This window comes from Sinocyclocheilus rhinocerous, unplaced genomic scaffold (assembly GCF_001515625.1).
Source record: "Sinocyclocheilus rhinocerous isolate Xijiao unplaced genomic scaffold, SAMN03320098_v1.1 scaffold1027, whole genome shotgun sequence".
In the NCBI taxonomy this organism is placed as follows: domain Eukaryota; kingdom Metazoa; phylum Chordata; class Actinopteri; order Cypriniformes; family Cyprinidae; genus Sinocyclocheilus; species Sinocyclocheilus rhinocerous.
In genome coordinates, this window is record NW_015660495.1 from 151,366 (window position 1) to 171,446 (window position 20,081).

Sequence of the window (20,081 nt, forward strand, 5' to 3'; positions counted from 1 at the left end):
CGCCTTTTTGAAACGCGTCGATTTTTACAAAGCTCATCGGTCTGAAAAAGCGAGGTGTGCTCTGATTGGCCAGCTATCCAATGCGTTGTGATTGGCCGAATACCTCAAGCGTGATACTGTGATGCCGTGTCCCGGCCGGACGAGACAAAAACATTAAAACCCATTACAAACGAGGCATGTTGCATCCAGTGGGGACATAATTACTCATTATAATGACTTATACGCGTTTCTTATCTTTATTTTCATTTTAATTCAGTGATTTAAACTTTTAAATTTAGTTATTTTAATGCTTTAAAGAGCCATTTTAGATTGTAATGTTCTGTTCTGCTAGCTGTTCTGCAAAGGTACAGCTGTCATAAAACCAGAGAGAGCCTTTCTGCATGGCTAGAATACCTTGGCAACATTTATGATTTAATTTATGAAGTTTTTCCATAAAATATTTATATTTTATTTTATCCCTAGTGAAAAATAAATATACTTGCATGTATTTGAAATACATTTATTTCATGCTAAGTATACTACAAATACATTAACATATTTATTAATATACTTAAAAATACTGTGCAATTATACTTTTAGTATACTAAACTGGTATACACTTAAAGTCTGCCAAATTGGAACAACTACTTTTGTACTTAATGAACTTTAAATGTGCAGAAGTAGTGCTGAGGTCCAACTAAAGATATACTGAAGTATTGTGCTAAAGTGGAACTATTGCAAGTATACTTCAGGTATATATTATACAGTGCCTTGCATGCCTTAATTTTTTTCATGTTTTGTGAAAAGCTCACATTTATGTTGCTGCCTTATGTTAAACTAAACTGCTTTAAATTACTTTTTTCCCACGTCCATCTACACTCAATACACCATATTGACAAGTCAAAAACAGAATTGTCACAATTTCGTAAATTTATTACAAATAAAAAAAACAAAGTACATTGCATAAGTAACTAAGTACTTAGCTGAAGCACCTTTAAAGCCTCAAGTCTTTTTTTGTTTGACGTGACAAGCTTTGCTCATCAGCATTTGGCAATTATCTGCCATTCCTCTCCTCATCTCTTCACCTCTCAAGCTCCGTCAGGTTGGATGGAGGTAGATGCACATTTTCAGGTTTCTCCAGAAATATTTGATTGGGTTCAATCCCAGGCTGTGGCTGGGCCACTCAAGGACATTCACAGAGTTGTCTATAACCCACTCTTGCTGTGTGCTTAGGGTCATTGTCCTGTTGGAAGGTGAATCTTCTGCCCAGTCCGAGGTTCTGAATGCTCTGGACTAGGTTTTCATTAAGGCTCTCTCAATATTTTGGTGCATTGAGCTTTTCTTATACTCTGACGAGTCCCTCAGTCCCTGCCGCTGAAAAACAGCCCCACAGCATGAGGCTGCTACCAGCACACTTTACTTTTGGGATGGTACTCTGCAGGTGATGAGCAGTGCCTGGTTTCCTTCAAACATGCTTGGAACTGAGGTTAATCAGACCAGAGAATCTTGTTTCTCACAGTCTTGGGGTCCTTTAGGTGCTTTTTTGCAAATTCCAAGTGTGTTCTCATGTGTCTTCACTGAAGAGAGGATTGAGTCTTGCCACACCGCCATAAAGCCCATATTGGTGGAGTGTTGCAGCGTTGTTTGTCCTTCTGTAGATTTCTCCCATCTCCACATATGATCATGGAGCTCAACAAGACTGGCTATATCAGGTTCTTGGTCATCAGTCTAGACAAGGCCCTTCTCCATCAACTGCTCAGTTTGGCCAGGAGGCCAGCTCTAGGAAGAGTCCTGGTTGTTTCAAACTTCTTCCATTAAGGGTAAAGGTCATTGCATACGGAGTCTGAAAATTTCGTCCGAAATTTTTGCACGTTAAAAAATAAATACGACCTCACGTTATGTCAATCACGTTTACACACTGCCTCCGAAATATTCGTCAGTGATAAAAAAAAATTCGGATCGGGTTCGATTTTTTCCGTTTTTCGCATCCGTAGCAAGCATTTTGAGAGGTGTCGTTTTGCAAATTTTTCCGCAACGGATTAATTAATACGCATCGGACTCCGTGTCAGGGCTCCAGACTAACATTTGAGAGCAGTGGCACCAGCGCCACTAAGTTCTGCAGATGGTGGCGCCAGGAGCAGATTTGGTAGCGCTGGGGGTGGTGTGTGGGAGTATAATTGATCAAAAGTGATGATAAAGGCATTTATAATGTTACAAAAGATTTCCATTTCAGATAAATAGTGTTCATATCGATATCGGAATTATATCGTATCGACCGAAATTAAGAAATATATCGTGATATCAATTTTGGCCATATCGTCCAGCCCTATGCGGGAGTATTAAAATATAGATCATTTAATCATAAAAATACTATTGTTTTACATGAATGCAGTTACTAATAATATTACATGTACATTTCTTGTTATTTTTCTTTTGTTTTTTGTTTATACAGATTTGACAGTAAAGCACTTAGCTTGAGTTAAGACGCATACAAAATTTACTTTATTTAATTTTTATATAGAAAAATTATATATTCCACTCCAATTAAAAGTACCATTATTCTTCTAGTATATGGAACTGACCAACTTCAGTGATTATGTGTGATTTAGTAGCAAATTGAAGAAAAGTTTGTTTTTCAAGGCTTTATTTTTCTTTTGTTTTGACAGTATTGCATTTGACAGTAAAGCACTAAGCTTGAGTTAAGATGCATACAAAATTTATTTTTATTAACAACAGTAACATGTGCAAAATCTAATTTTTATATAGAAAATTTATATATTCCACTCTTATTAAATTTACCATTATTCTTCTAGTATATGGAACTGACCAACTTCAGTGATTATGTGTGATTTAGGAGCAAATTGAAGAAAAGTTAGTTTTTCAAGGCACTTTGTGATTTTTCGTACTTCATACACACACAAAAAAAAAAAAGTGTAAAATTCTGACAAAATCTGATTTCTTGATGATTTGATATTTTATAATAGTGATTTTATAATTTCAAAATACAGAGAAAAAGTAGAAATTAATGACTAATAAGCCAACAAGTGCTCATCTGCTGCCTATATTTGTGATTTTATGTATTTTTTAAAAATTTTACATAAGTGTTTGTTTACCACAAAGTATATTTTGGTCATCCCATTAAAAATAACATTCAAACTGGATCATTTTAGAGCTTTAAAGTGCTGGACATAGTTGTGTGAAATGCTTGAAAGTCATTGAAATGTGCTTATACTTCTCTCTCAAAAGGTTGTACAAACCCAGAAATGAATGATGTAATGCATTCGACTATTTCTACCACAACACCATGGTTACAGTTAGCGTTACCACTTCTGGTTTCCTGACGTATGTCAGCACTGTTTATAACGGAGATTTCTGTGCAGAATTCAAACTCTTCTCACTGGATCTCGCAGCGCTGTTGTATCTGTGCAGTAACAGTGTCACAATCAACTTTGGCTCCCGAGTAAGCTGTTCTGAGCTCGGACAAGTTTGTTTGCTTCGCGGTCCGAGCTGATAAACGGTCCGCGCTGCGCAGCTGAAATGTAGTGCGGTTTAGTTCCGCTTTCGTTTCGTTTGCCGTTTGATGTTTCTCAAATGCAACAGAAATGGCAGCGCTTATGAGTTGGACAACGCGGTGGTCGCCGTTTCGTTTGCCGTTTGATGTTTCTCAAATGCAACAGAAATGGCAGCGCTTATGAGTTGGACAACGCGTTGGTCGCGCCAGTGCGACTGCTCACAAAAATTAGTCGCACCGGCAGAAAAAATGGTCGCAGTCTGGAGCCCTGAGTGTGCAAGGTTTCTGTGCGTGACAATTTTAGGATTTCGAATACGAAAAAAACGCATACGAAAATTTCAGACTCAGTGCGCAGAGACCTTAACGGAGACCTACTTCTGTGACCCTTCAATGAAGCAGAATTTTTTTCTGAACACTTCCCCAGATGTGTGGCTTGACACAAACCTGTTTCTGAGCTCTACAGGCAGTTCTTTAGACCTCAGGGCTTGTTTTTTTGCTCTGATATGCATTATCAGCTGTTAGACCTTTTATTAAGACGTGTGTGCCTTTCCAAATCGTACTCATTCAATGGAATTTGCCACAGGTAAACTTTACTCGAAGTACAGTAACATCTACAAGCAATATGAATGCTCCTGAGCTAAATTTCAGCTATCCCAGATAATGAATACTTATGCAATGGAATTTTTTAAAGTTGATTTTTTATAAATTTGTAAAGATGTTAATAACCTGTTTTTTGCTTTACCATTAGGGTGTGTGGAGTGTAGATTGATGTGGAAGAAAAGTTATTTAAAGCAGTTTAACATAAGGCAGCAACATAAAACGTGAAAAAGGCACTATCTATCTATAATGTTTGGAAAATGGCACAGCTTTTTAAATATCTGAAAGTACACTCTTAACATCAGTCAGTCAAGCCAGTGTTTCCCATACATTGATTTATTTGTGGCGGCCAGCCACATTATCAAAACTGACCGCCACAAATAGATTTTCCAAAAGGTGTTGACTTCGTTGAATAAACACGAGCACTGCACGTTTCAAAATCAAACCCTGGTGTGGGTGTTTTTATATCACTGTATTTCTGAAGGAATCCAACTGTCTTCAGAAAATTTTGGATGTCATTTTCATTTTATCTTGCATGTAATTAGGGTTGGGTATCGTTTGAATTTTATCAATTCCGATTCCGATTCTGCTTATCGATTCAGATCCTTTTCGATTCCCAGTTTCGATTCCAATGTGATTAAATAATGATATCAAACATTTAACCGGTCTCTTTTTTGCAAACCATTTATTGGAGCTGAATACTATGAACAAAAATCAACAGGCTACATAAAAACTGGACTTTGTGTGCAAAATAGAACGGCATGATTCTGGATAAATTGAGTTTTTTTTCCCCCCAATGGAAGTTGTGGTTCTCTCATGATTCTGAAGAAAAAAAACATTAGACAACTAAACAAAATCACATGTAATTTATGAATTAATGATTAAATGACTCACTCAAGATGTACTCGTTTCATTACTGGATGAACCTGCATTCTTGAACGAATCTCTTGTATGATTTTAATCGCTACCATACACATCGTACACAGTTTATATCTGAACTATAAACTTATCCCAGTACTTCTGTGTAGGCCTGGGCGATAAAACAGTATCGATATTTATCGACGGTACACCTTCTTCGATAACAATATAAAAAATGTTCGATATAGTGCACGATATAGGCACGTGCTCAGAGTGACGCAGACAGCCCACACAAACATGAACACATGCTGAATTGAGTGCTGTGACTGCCTGTGATGAGGAGATCGTAAATAAAGAATGAATATTAGTCGAATTTAAAATAAACATTTGCATTTGAATGCAAAAATAGTACAATCAAATGTTAGGAGTGCGTCAGGGAGTGTCATCAGTGGAGCATGAGATGCGGTGATGATGATGAAGATATAAGTGAAGTTGTTGCATTTTAATGTTTTGTTAGTCTAGCCCACGAGACGTGCAGATGCTGCATTATGCATTCAAAATATTAGAGAAATATAGAAGCTCAATGCGGAGAAGATCTTGATTAGGTTAAAACCGAAACCAAGCCATTCACACAGAACGCATCTTAAGCGAATTTTTTAGACGGACAAATACAACTGCTGCACTCGCGTCTCACCCAAGAGATGTAGCCATGCAAAGTTAAAACAGTTTAAACTTTTAGAAAACACGTCGCGAACTTGTGGCGGTTTATTACTTTTCACTGCATCTCATTATGTTTTTGAATGCAATCTGTGTGAATGGTGCTTCGGCTCTTTATAGTAAGCAATGCATAAATACATGATGCTGTTTTGTTCATAATTCAGAACGATGAGCTTTGTAAAAATCGACACGTTTCAGAAAGGCGGGGCATAGAGGAGAAACAATAATGTACAGTATGTGGAAAATATTGTTTTTTGAACCTTAAACCACAAACATTTCATTACACCAAATACACAAAATAATGTTCTTTTTTAGCAACGTCATATGAACCCATTAATTTGACAACAAGTATCCGATTCCTGACCTTAAGTATACGATTCTAGAATCGGAATCGATTTTCGATTCCCAACCCTACATCTAATGTCTGATAAAGCAGCGTTTTGTGAGCAGAGCGCTGCTTTGTGTACAGCGGTTACCGGGGAAACCTCTATTTCTCCCGCTTTACAAGCGCCTCCTGCTGGCAGAGAATGAATTTACATATATATGCCGCCACAAATAGAGTGCAAGTCTGTGGGAAACATTGCAAGCATTATAAATATATTATGATAATCAAGTATTATTTAATGATAGAACTTTAGTAATTAGAATTAAAACTTGGTAACCATGTATGAATGCAAATTAGTCCTTTTAACTGAACTTAGGACTGGTGGTGGTTCTTTTTGGTCATTCAGTTTTTCTGTGAAAAATGGGGAAAAACTATCAATAAAACTGATAAGATAATCATACTATGAATTCTACCAAGAACAACATAAAACGCACTAAGGATTAACAAGCTGCTGGATTCATGAATATTACTCGCGTTGTCTGCATTCGCTCGAACTGATTTACTGAAATCAAAAAACAGGGACGATAATAGGTGAGCGCCAGTCAATGAGATTGTCGTTTGCGCATTAGTTCCGCCCACTATCGGAGAAACCGGCAGTTCTTAAAAGCTGAAGAATTCCAAAGGAACTCCGTTATTTTGACAGGACAATAGAACAAAGAATATCGTTTACATGTAGCGCGTCAATTCTGCATGTATGCAAGACTCTCTCGCTCTCTCTGCACTCACCAAAGCGACGGCGAGTTGTGCGCCGTTACACTAGAGTTCACGATACGTCAAACACCGGTGCGCTGCGCATCCATTGAGATTAACTGAAAAATAGCACAGATCGCTTGACGGAGAGTGAAACTCTGAAGCGCTCGGTCAGTGTGTTCGGCGAGTAAAAATATATCTGTGCTAAACTTATACTTGGCCTCCAACTCACACACTGGCGAGTAAAATAGTTCACGATACGTCAAACACCGGTGCGCTGCGCATCCATTGAGATGAACTGAAAAATAGCACAGATCGCTTGACGGAGAGTGAAACTCTGAAGCGCTCGGTCAGTGTGTTCGGCGAGTAAAAATATATCTGTGCTAAACTTATACTTGGCCTCCAACTCACACACTGGTAGGGCTGTGACGGTGGCAGATTTTTATCACCGCGGTGGTAATGGACCAACTACCGCCAGTGTCGCGGTGTTGATATTTAATATATATATATATAATATTAATATTATATATTAGTGGTGTCAAAATTAGCGCGTTAACGCAGGCAATTATTTTTTTAGTTTAACGCGTTCAAAATATTTAACGCAATTAACACAGGGGCGGGGCTAGGGTTGGCCACCACACTCACAACTGCTGCTTCTGTCACTTTTTCTCTCGACAAGAAGTGCATTTATTCAGTCGCAGAACGAATAAAGAACGGGAGACGTTTCAGATGCGCGCTCCTCTTCACTTCGGTGCCAGGCGCGAGCGCGGAAACGGTACTGTGCTCGAAGCGCGTGCTCTTCAATTGCACGCACAAAGGCGAAGAAAGTAGCCTAAATAAGAAAGTTAAAAACACCCCGTCTACAGGACGCGAGCTGTGCAGCGCGGCAAAATACTATAAAACTCATTATAATCAGTGATGCTACACTGGATGCGGCACGACACGACAAATCCCCGACAGTAAACTGCCTCGTTCTATTTATGAGGTACTGACACGGAGTTCAAATGTCCTGTGTAGACACTAGACAGACTCAACCTGTTGCGACGCGGCAGTGTCACGTCCGGTGTAGACACGGTTCACTGTTCCGCTACTGTTATTACACTTGTATACAAAACTTCGTATTATGCTTGTTATAGAGTGCGTGACGTCATGTGCACTACCGCTGGTGGCAGTATTAATTATTAGCCAGTGGCTAAAATTAGACATTATTTAGTCACCCAGAGTGAAGATTTAGTCGCATATGAGAGTGATTTATTCGCAATGTAGAGGGTTGTAAAATATGGGTTGAGCTGATGCTAAATAAAGACTTAACTTGCTCAGAACGATATAAAATGTTGCCAATATGTCCATTCAAAAAAATTTAAAAAAGCACCTAACAACAACGTGCTTACAACAAATGTCCATTCATGTGATAATATGATGATTCATACACACCTGTCCCTTTGTATTTGTCCACAAAGCAGTACTTCAAATCATAGTTACTTAACAGCTCGTGCACCTCCTAAAGAAAAACAACAGAAAAAAGAAAAAAAATCACCATTCAGGAAGACTTTCATTCATTAACCATAATGATTGTATCCTCCATTTTGCATGAACAATGAAGTCATCCAATAGATTCAAAACGACTTGAATGGCTCAGCTATCATTTCTGTCCTGTCATATTTGCAACTTCTATTCCCACAACTCTCATTTTAAAGTGTCACAAATAAATTGATCTTTCAGTGGTTATGATTGAGTGATTAATAAATTACTTTTGACAGCAACAGGGAAAAAAAAAACTCCACTTTTGCTTTCAGGCTTCCTGCGTGTTACCATAATATGCACCAGCACTTTCTTTCAGTGTCAGTGAAAGCAAAACGTTTTGTTTCAGCGCCTTCTGTCCTTTGTCATCCTCACTGCTTCCATTCCGATCTGGAACAATACGAGAGTCGCTCAAACACACACACCTGTTTTCCCCATGAATCAAGCATTTTCCTAAGAGAACCACATCCACAAAGAAGAACAAGAACCAACCAAGCCATATGAATATTGCTTTGCTCATTCCCATAATATAACAGTTTGAGAACTTGGATGACCAAAAAAAAAAAAAAAGGAAAAAAAAAGTGATTTACAATGAAGCAGCTAGTAGCATCTAGAATAAAATTCTAAAGTTTAACATTTCCCCAATTAAGAAATGCAGTTAATCGTTTGGTCATAGTACTTAGTACTAGAAACATGGGAATAGCTACGAGTAACAAACTGAATACATACTAAATATTTATTAGCACATTCTGACCAGTTATTAAATGACAAGTAAAATAAGCAACGGTTAAGTCACAAATGGGATAGACACTAGTGTCTCATAAATTTGTACTAGTATTTAATGAAAAGCACTAGGTTAGCCAACCAGAATTCTATGAATAGTTATTAGTAAACAGCTCCGGCCACAACTGGAATGAATTTGTAATCATAATGAATAGTTGAGGTCTGAACCACAGACCACCTTAGAAGTTAGTTGAGAAAACCTGTAACTTTTTTTAATGGCATGTCAGCTTCTTTGACCATTTTCATGGTGAAAACTATATTCAAGCTACTGATTTACAATAGAAATGAAAAGCATTTAAGACCAGTTTATTATCAAACTAAATTTGGATAAACTTGATTCAAACTTTTCATGAGTATCAACAATACAATTTTTCTAGAAGAAACAATACAATCCAATAAAACATTTGACAATGAGCTCTGACATGTACATATGGGTGGGATTTCATTTGCAATTTAACAATGAAATATTAACTAGTCACTGTTGGGATAGTGACTAGTAACAAAGGAACAAAATTACTAGTATGTAATTGAGCAATAGTGTTAAATTAAGCGTGTACTATTCCTGAATGGAGTACGTTAGCTCTAGTAACTCACGAATAGACATTAGTGAAATTAAATATACTAGTCACAACTGAATTACTTGGTATTAAGTTTTAAAAAAAGGAACAAATAAATGGTAGTGTTAATTGGTTTTACAAAATAAGTGTCAAAACTGCTTGCCAGACTCAGGTAGTTAACAGGTAACTTAGTCAAATAACATTCGTGACAAGCAACTAATTGGAAATGGGAAACATTTTCAGATGTAAGCGTCAAACTTGTGAGAGGATTTCGATACTTGCGTCGCCTAAAGGAATTAAAAATAGTGAAATGAAGCAGCGAACATATAACACGAACCTGTAACTTCACAAGCTGTGATTGGGCACATTTTCAGTATAAGCATCCGGGGATTCAGCTCGATTAAATGAACGGTCAAACGGCCCGCATCCGTTCAATACAACTAACGTAACGTTACACAACTCGCATCGGACTCCATCCCGTTAACGCGGCTCGTTAATGGCTGCGATGACACGAGTTTCAGTGTGAACAAAACATCTCTACGATCATAGATCATTCACCTTTTGATTGTCACACCAGATTCAATTATCGACACCAAAACATTGTTAAACCCCAGTCTATTAACTACGGAGTCAGCATTTGGAAGTGGAAGTGTGACTCAATCTGTGTTTGGGATGCTCATCCAAAGATCATCAATTGTTTGATGTACAAACCTGATTGCTGATATCGGCGGGGAGGTTCTTGATAATTATTTTTCGCCGATTATAAAACTCTCTTCTCGTTCTTTCCAAACGACTAGCAATCTCTTCTGGACCGAGGGCCGTCGGTTCATCATCGAGTCGTCGCGGACAGTCGCTTGCCGTCGGAGAACCCTCATCGCCGGTGTCCGCATCAACGTGTTTGCCCGTTTCAAACCCCCAGTTTTCGGGTTCGGCTGCTTGGTCGTAACTTTTAAAGAGTGGATTCGGGGCAAAGTTGGCAGCAGTGAAGTTTTTCTCGTCTCTGGCATCTGAGCTAACGGCCGCCATGTCTCCGTGTGGAAGTTTGTGCGCTCGCTCGCACGTTTGCTTTGGCCAGTTTAAACAATACACACGTGCGAGAAACTCGCCCGCTGATTGGTCGAGGGGAAATGCGTTTTTCTTTCACGCCTTGAGGGGCGGGGCTAGCGAGTCACGTCTCAAATTTGAACACAAAGCAGGTGGGTTGCCAGCTACCATCAAAATGTAAAATATTTACCTAAGAATAACTTTTTCCTTGCTCTTTTTTATGATCTCCGTTTCCGTTTTTTTGCTTTTTCTTGTTTTATTGTTTTCATATTAAAAAGAAAGAGTAAAATACCTGATATCATGTTGTTCAGTGTACAGGTTGCAAGATATCACTTTGTCCTAACCATACAGTTTACAATATAGACGTCCTTGCTATGGGCTGTTGCACAGAGTTTGTTTTATATTAATACCCCGATGTTTATAGCTAGTTATTTTTTTTCAGTCCTCTAGTTTTAACGGCATAAAAATGGGGACTGGTTGCCAGATCAAGATAAAAGAAGTCAGTGGGCCTCATGGGTACTAATAACAGTGGTTCACAACAGATTTGTTGTGAAAATGTTACTGTGAAGTCTGTCCTTTCACAGGAAGATCGAGTTATATTTTATTATGGGGTCAAAAAAAAAAAAAAGGTATACATGGATGAATCCTTCACCTAAAGATTAATAACATAAATAGACAGGGTGAATTTTCATTTAATGCTGACTTTGACTATTTCCCAAAAACCCAAAGGGATCCACTTTTAAATAACACAATGCCTCTCAAAAGATTGTATTTCGGTATACACTTTCAATAATTACATTTATTAAAAGAGTTTTATAGATACATTCAGTGGGACATTAAGACGACGTACAGAAGAAGAAGATGTACAAAAGGAAGATGTACGTCCATAAAACATGGGAATTGCACCTTTTTCGAAAAGAGAAAATATATAAATAAAAAGAAAAACATTCAAAGCGGCATTTATATCATACTGTAAACATCTCAATTCTTATTCTTAAGGCCATTAGCCTGTCACAGTCTTTGCTTACTCCCAATATATATAAATTTTCCTAAGCTGCAAGTCGTAACCATCAAAATTAAAACAAACAAACTCTTGAAATATTCCAGTTTGTGAGCAATGAATCTAGAATTTTGAAGTTTGCTTTTTTAAAAATAAATTACAAAAAATAAAAGAACTTTTCCATGATATTCTAATTTTTTGAGATGCACCTGTATATGTATATATGTATTTGTATATATATATATATATATATATATATATATATAACAGCAGGACTGGGGAAAGAGGAAGTAAACTCGAAAGCAACTAAACACCTGAGAGTATCTACACAATAATACATTAGATCTGGAATGAAATAAGGAATGAATAATGTCCACAACCATGCATTCTTTGGTTATTATGGTTTCAACAGCAAGACACTTGACTTAAAGCAACTGTATGTAGTTTTGTGTATTTTTGCGACCCCTACAGTTAAGTGAGGAATTCAATGTAGTTTTTACAGTGGACAGCTGTACATGTGCATTTGTTGCTGCCGTAAAGCAAGTCACCAAACTTACATACTCCCAGAAGAGACGTTTGCGGTGGAGTGTGGGAAAGAAACAGAAGACAATCGCCTTCTTAGAAGTCAGTGTACCACCAGAATGATTTTAAAACTGATTATTTCAAGGTCAAAACTTACATACGGTTGCTTTAAAGAGCACTTAATGTCACAGTTAACTTTTTTCCACCGACAGAGGACCTGTGCTGATGCTGGAGCTGGTGGCTATAAAGTAACAGTAAGTTAAGTTATTGTATACCTCTCAAGTGACTGAAAGCGGCGAACAGTTCGAAGAGAGGTTTGTAGAACCAAGCTCTGGGTCTAGCACAAACACCGGCACAGTTTCGGTAGAAAGAGAGGTACAGTATGTGGGTTCCCTCAACTGAACATTTAAAAAAAACATCCTCTTTTCTAAAAATACGGCCCAATGAGCCAAGTGTGGTCAGGCTCATAGTGAAGTGCTGTAGTTACAGGCTGTGAGAACGGCACAGAGAGAGAGAAAGAGCAGGTCAGCGATGGTTGAGCTGAGCGAGCTGCACAGACGGTTGCTGTTTGTAGGTTCGCCGGATGTCCTTCAGAGACTCAGCCAGGGAATTGAATGATGGACGCTGCCCAGGGTTGAAATCCCAGCATTGCTCCATCAGTAAATAAACCTGCAATGAGGATTCACGGGTTGTACAAATAAATGTTGTGCTGTATATTTTTGCATTTATGAATATTTGTGCTGCTTAGTTTCACAGTACCTCACGAGGACAGTCTCGAGGGCACGGCAGTCTCTCGTTTCTCTCCAGGAGGGTAATAAGTTTAACCACAGTCATCTGACCATGGACCAATCCCATCATCTCAAAGAATTTCTATGGAAAACAAAGTCATCCATCAATTTAAAAGACACTGCAAACTTAAAGGAAAAGTTCGCAAAAAATTAAACAGAATTTCTTTTAACAAATGAGAAATTCTAATGAATGTTCACACTGTTCTTTTTGAACATTCTAACTCCTTTTGGCCTTGGTGCATGAAGTTTGATTATTATTAAAGGGATCGTTCACCCAAAAATGAAAATTACTCCATGATTTACTCACCCTCAAGCCATCCTAGGTATGACTTTCTTCTTTCAGACGAATACAATCAGAGTTAGGCATGTCACGATAACAACTTTTTGTTGTGCGATATATTGCCCCAGAAATAATTGCAATAAGCGATATTATTGTCATTTTAAAGACCATTTTATGCCACTAAATATATAATCATAATGTAACAGCATAATAATGCAAGAAGGCCTACACTCTTCCAAATGACAACAAACTTTTAATTTTAAGAATATTTAGAACATTTTCTAACAAAAAGTGCTAAGTAGAAAAAAAGAAAAATGCACAAAGAACTTGTATGGAGATTTTTCCATCTACAGATTTTTCCCTGACCTTCTTTTCTCTGTAAATTAATGGTGCACACTATTGCTGAAAAACACAATCACTACCTAGCAGTCAGATGTCCACATGCACAAAGGCACAGATCCATAAACTAGATCATATCTGCAGATGAAACTTTTTTTTTGTAGAAGCATTTTTTTTATTTGGACTAGCACCTCATGACTACACCACGTTATGTACGAGAAGCTGCAAAAGACACAGGCGCAAGTGGAATGTACAAAACATGGTGACATTAATTTTTAAGTAAATATAATGGGCGATATATTGCGTCACCAAAAATTATTGAGGTCATGTACATATATTGCGCGATAAGTCGATATATTGATTATTGCGACAGGCCTAATCAGAGTTATATTAAAAATGCCGTGAATGGGGGCAGTGAATGGGGTTTAAGAATTTGAAGCTAAAAAAACTGCATCCATCCATCATTAAAAGTGCTACACACGGCTCTGGGGGGTTAATAAAGTTCTTCTGAAGTGAATCGATGCATTTGTGTAAGAAAAATACAACTTTATAAACCGTAATCTCTAGTGTCCGCTAACTGTCTTGCGCGTGTTCACAGAGAGTGGCATTCAAGCGGATGACGTACTTTCACGTGTGTGCGACAGTTAGCGGAAGCTAGAGATTACAGCTTATAAAGTTTTAAATAAGGTTATTTTTCTTACACAAACGCATCGATTCACTTCAGAAGGCCTTTGTTAACCCCCCGGAGCTGTGTGGAGCACTTTTTATGAAGGACAGATAAAATTTTTTGGGCTTCAAAATCTTAAACCCCATTCATTCATAAAGCTTGGAAGAGCCACAACATTTTTTAATATAACTCCGATTATATTTGTCTGAAAGTCATATACACCTTGGATAGCTTGAGGGTGAGTAAATCATGGGGTAATTTTCATTTTTGGGTGAACTATCCCTTTCACTGCTGCTGCCTCACACTACGGTTAACTCAAACTAAAACCATAAAAAAATCACTTTGAGAAAAAAAAAAAAACATTTACTCAAATAAAATAAAATGTATAAAAATTCTGAAGCTCATTTTATTTTAGCTAGTTGCCAAGGAAACATTTCTCATTTTTATTAAGTTTAAATAAAATAACTAAAACTGACATAAAAAAAACACAACTAAATTACTGCAACTTGAACTAAAATGAAAAAGGTAAACATAAAACTAAAAATTATTTAAAAAAAGAAATATTAATTACAAAGATTACAAAATATTAACTAAAATCACACTGCGCCACACCAGAGCTTTTTGTTGACCATTTGTTTTTTCTGTATTATACGACGCATGTAAATAAAACTGACATTTTTGGTCATTTTGTTGATTACTGCAGGTTTACAGAGACAGCATTACACTTGTCTTTCTTTATGTGCAAAACTGGAACATTACAGAATGCACTTAATGCATAAACATTACAAAATGATGCAAAACTATCAAAGCGAGAGACATACCGAAGGGGGGCTTTGGCGATGGTTGCAGTGGGTTAAAATCTCATAGAGGGTCACAGCAAAGGACCAAACATCAGAGGCAAAGGAAAACTTGCTCTCCTTGAGGCACTCTATGGCATACCTAAAAAGCAAAAAAGAATGTGTTTTGGAATAACTGCTGTTTGTTTAAACCCAGAGATAAATGTAAGGTTGCAAACATTTTTTTTTGTCTTTATTTTATTTATGTTTTTTAAATTATTTTATTTTCTGCTGAATTATTCAATAATTGTGTCGATCGATATCAAACATACTTATGCTTTCACTGAGTTGACACCGCATTATGTCTAATGACGTCCATAAATCCATTAACAGATCATGTTGCATTGATAAAAGCACTCAACATTAGAGAACATTACCCATCTCCCCAAGCCTCCAGCTATTACAGCTTACCAGAACACAGGGCTGTCTCCGTCCTCACGGACACGATAGTAGATCTCCCCTTCGGGAATGTACTTTGTCAAGCCGAAGTCACCGATCTTAACCACGCCTTCATTCTCCACCAACACATTCCGTGCAGCCAAATCCCGGTGGATGTACCGCTTGGAGTGCAGATAGTCCATCCCCTATGGGTGCAGCAGTACAGATCGGACAGCAGAGTAAGGACTATTAGTTTTTCTGTAGTAGCTGCAGTTTGACTTTGAAGGATCGGAGTTCCTCACCATACAGATCTGCTGCGCAAACAGGAGACTTTGTGCGATTCCCAGCCGATGTTTAGGCAGGTACTCTCTGAGGCTTCCCAGTGGAAGATACTCCATGATTAACTGAACCACCTGTCCACCTAAAACAAAATACCACATATAGTACACCGCGAGTGTGGCCGTCACAGTTTGCATGAGTTTATGAAATATTTCCTATAGAAACAGGAAGTGGGGTGGGACATAGCCTAGGAAACAATGATTTGCTGCGGAGGCAGTTGATATTTATAAATTTGGTGGAGGTGGAGTTGTTATTCAAGAGAAGAATTATCGATGGCCCTTAATATATATATAAAATAAAAAAATCCCTCTGTGTTTATCATTTAAATTTGGGTCCATATTCCTAGAATGTGAAACATATATTTGCTAAAAGTGGTATTTGTCAACTTTTATCTGTACATACATGTCATATTACACTAATAAACATATGGCTAAAAGCCAATAAAATAAACATGAACTGAAATAAAATAAAATCCAGAGACTTATTTAATTCCAGGTAGCGGCCAAGGAAACATTTTTCATTTTCATTCAGTTTAACTTGATATAGTAAAATAACTGAAATAAACACAAACAAAATCTATACACACCTTAAAAAAACGAACTAATAAAAGTAATGAAAACACAACTGAATTAAAACTTTAACTAAACCGAAAATGAGAACTATAAAATAAAATCGAATTTGAAATTTTAATGAAAATGATAGTATCTCAACACTAAAATTTCACTGCCTCCGACCAGAGCTGTTTGAGCTTTATTCAGTTTCAAATGAGCATTTCTATTTCAAATTAGTTTTAAATTAGTTTTTCTCAAATACAGGTGTCTTTTAGCTGTACACTAGAATATAGAAAGCTAATGAACATGAGTTAAAAGTGATAAAACTTTTATTTAATGTGGGCTATAAGCTAGTGGCTTTGCTCACCCAGTTCAGTACAACACCCCTTGTATTTGACAATATTGTTGTGGTAAAGTGACTTGAGTATCTCAATCTCCTTCATCCAGGAATCGTGGAGGTTACTTCCACTCTCTTGTTTCAAGGCCTTCACCGCCACATATTCTCCCGTTCCATCATTGCCAGGGTCATAGACGTACAGCATCACCTTTCCAAAATGTCCCTGGAAGCAAGTCACAGAGTATCATAAGAAACTGAAATATGACCGTAAGACCTGAAGAAATTATTGAGCAGAAACGGTACACGGACCTCTCCCAGATCCCTGATCTTCTTCAGGTAGCGTTTGTAAAAGAGGCTGGGGTCTCTATCTGGGAGTGACTCACATTCGGATGAAATGTCTGGATCTTATTGAAGAAGACAATAACATATCAATTTCTGAAGTCACAGTTTTTGGTATTAACACTGTATTATTATGGTATTCAAGTAACTTGGATTGCCATTCAAAACTATGGAACATAAATATATTATTAATAATTCAATAACATGTTTTTACCTAAGGTAGTGATATTACCTAAATAGTGATATTATGATTAATAACCAATATGATGGCTGATAATATGAACTGATACACTTTTTTTTTTTTACATAATACTGTAAGTGTTGATGCTTCAAGACATCAATATATGCTAATATACTATAAAAGACAAATAATTGTTTTGTAACATGTTACAGAAAAAAATATAGAAAAAAATATGATCTGATATTGCCTGCTGATACTGATACAGATTATTTGACAAAGACTAAAAATGGCCAATTATAGTGATGGAATGAAATGAAAATTCTTGGCTGAAACAAAAAATGGTGCGAAAATCAGAAATGCCTATTTTAAGTGATATTTTGTTTGGAACAACTACACAATTCTGACAAAAACATTAATGTTATGAATACATTATGAAATGCATCATGTTCTTCTTTTCATTAAGTGTCAACAACTTTAAAATATTGTACATTTTAAACATTTTGTAAATGAAACTGTACTGAAAGATGTAAGATGTTGCTTAGTGCATTATTGACTTTAAAGAAATTCTGTTGCAAACAAATATGTTACAATTACTATTATGATGTGCAGATAAAGAATGCCTAACAGAGATCTCAAAACAAATCCCAATTTTCTTAATAGATACACTTATTATGCCTTTTAACACCGAAAATTGATGTTTTGCATTTCTGAAAGACAAACAACATGTTCTTTATTAGCAGCAGCAGTAGCTTCTCTATTTGCTCACTTTAGAGATGGTTTCTAATTGCATTAAATAGCCTCGCAGCTTCTGTTCAAGAACAGGGAAATGCTTGTAATTGCTTACTGTGGCACTAATAAGACAGCAATCATGAATTCATCTACAATTTTGCATTAGGAGAGTTGGATAGATACGGTACATCTTGAGTCCCAAGTATTAAAGAAATAGTTCCCCCAAAAATGAAGATTCTGTCATCATTTATTCACCTTCATGTCAAACCTGTATGACTTGCTTCTATATAACACACAAAAAAAGATATTCTGAAGAACACTGGGGCCCAAACAACATTAGGCCCCATTAACTTTCATTAAATGGATAGAAGAAGACATTTGTTCTTCTTTTGAGGTTGGGAACAACATGAGGATGAGTAAATGATGACAGAATTGTCATTTTTGGATGAACTATCACTATAATTGTACCATGGTAGCGATAACACAACAAAACAACAGAAAAACCCTGATTGTTCAGACACTCACTTTTAATCTGAATCTCTGTTAGCTCTCTCAGAATGGTCCGGAAGGACGGCCGTGCCGCGGGGTCGTAGGTCAGACACATGCTGATAAAGCTGGCCAGCTCCTGAGAAGACGGCACCGCCAGGCGACTCTGCGTCTCGTAGAATCGCTCTTTCTGTAGACGGAGGAGAGCTTATGAGAAAGCGGTGCGAGTGTGTGGTGTCAGTACACAGCTGGAGGAAGCCGTACCTCAGGCAGTGTGCTGCCGCTGATAGGAAGATCTCCGTTGTTGCAGATTTCCAGCAGAGTCGCTCCGAAGCTCCACTGGTCCGCAGCGCTTCCTACACGGGCCCCGTCAGCGATACACTCCGGAGCGATCCACGGGATGCGCTCCACGCGCTCTTCAAGTAAGACACAAACATATGAAACGAAGACTTTGTCATTTTCTGACAAAAAATGCGATCCTGGGGTGTTTGGGGTATTTTTTAGTCTGGTTGATTTATCACTCATCAGGTCAATTTTTTCATGAAAAGTAATCCGATGCCTCTCCTCAAAACGCAATGTGATTTGAGGTATTTGTATGACAAACAATGTGCTGAAGGGTTTCTGTCACTGTGCATTCTGGACAGCTGCTTCACTGCTGTAAATATGATCATCCTGACATTAATAAATGTGCTTGACTAAAGGAAGTGTGCATCACCATAAGGAAGTGGTTGGTTCGTAGCTTCCTGTTCTGTGAACCATGAGAGAATCTGATGAAGTAAACAGTAGTGACAAGCGGACTGAGGTAACAAGAGAAATGACACAGATAGAAGGGTACAGGATGTACTCGTCTCTACAGTACATGTGAATAACAACACAGTTCTCGCTTACCTCCACGAGACAGAGCCGACAGAGAAATGCCAGGGTCACTGAGCTTCACAAATGGGGACGTGCCCTCCTCCAAACCCTTCCTGACCACCAGAATATTCTTGCCACAGACATTTCCATGGACCAAACGCTTTGTCTCCTGTAAAGAGCAAGGTTATGGATGGATCAATAAAACTTTAAAAAAGAAAATAAATCATATATTGCATTAGGATGTTGTGAAATTTCATGACATTTAATGATTACTTCTCTCATTCTCATTACTGTAATACAGTATGAAAACCATCCTGTCCTTAATCAAATACGCTTTAAATAAAAATTATTGTAATAATTATAATGATATACAGTAGTGTTATTTTTTTTCACATTAGAGTAATAATAACCGGCCTTGTCAATAATGTTACAATGAAAAATATAAGATTCAATTTCCTTAAAGGGGTCATATGATGCTGCTAAAAAGAACATTATTTTGTGTATTTGGTGTAATGAAATGTGTTTATGCGGTTTAAAGTTCAAAAAACACATTATTTTCCACATACTGTACATTATTGTTTCTCCTCTATGCCCCGCCTTTTTGAAACGCGTCGATTTTTACAAAACTCATCGGTCTGAAAAAGCGAGGTATGCTGTGATTGGCCAGCTATCCAGTGAATTTGTGATTGGCCGAATACCTCAAGCGTGAGACGGAAATGTTACGCCCCTCACATACCGTGTCCGGCCGGAGCGACGAGACTAGGGCTGCACGATAAATCGCATGCGATATTTAACGCGCATCTTGTCAGTAA

The 20,081-nt window shown here is 37.5% G+C and overlaps 2 protein-coding genes across 3 annotated transcripts in view; both read right to left on the reverse strand.

Moving 5' to 3' along the window:
* Positions 1–10,691, reverse strand: part of LOC107725016 (ribonucleoprotein PTB-binding 1) — a 32,539-nt gene extending 21,848 nt beyond the window's left edge. The window contains exons 1-2 of the mRNA XM_016534135.1: positions 10,310–10,691; positions 8,172–8,238 (exon numbers count right to left, since the gene is read on the reverse strand). Of these exons, the coding sequence (XP_016389621.1) occupies positions 8,172–8,238; positions 10,310–10,624 (382 nt within the window). The 5' untranslated portion in view covers positions 10,625–10,691. The remainder of the gene's footprint in view (positions 1–8,171; positions 8,239–10,309) is intronic.
* Positions 10,692–11,868: 1,177 nt separating this feature from the next.
* LOC107725015 (non-receptor tyrosine-protein kinase TYK2) overlaps positions 11,869–20,081 on the reverse strand; it is a 25,257-nt gene continuing 17,044 nt past the window's right edge. For both annotated transcript variants that reach the window (XM_016534134.1, XM_016534133.1), the window contains exons 15-24: positions 19,303–19,438; positions 18,679–18,830; positions 18,454–18,604; positions 16,989–17,083; positions 16,710–16,902; positions 15,755–15,873; positions 15,486–15,658; positions 15,060–15,177; positions 12,924–13,034; positions 11,869–12,833 (exon numbers count right to left, since the gene is read on the reverse strand). In XM_016534134.1, the coding sequence (XP_016389620.1) occupies positions 12,690–12,833; positions 12,924–13,034; positions 15,060–15,177; positions 15,486–15,658; positions 15,755–15,873; positions 16,710–16,902; positions 16,989–17,083; positions 18,454–18,604; positions 18,679–18,830; positions 19,303–19,438 (1,392 nt within the window). In that variant the 3' untranslated portion in view covers positions 11,869–12,689. The remainder of the gene's footprint in view (positions 12,834–12,923; positions 13,035–15,059; positions 15,178–15,485; positions 15,659–15,754; positions 15,874–16,709; positions 16,903–16,988; positions 17,084–18,453; positions 18,605–18,678; positions 18,831–19,302; positions 19,439–20,081) is intronic.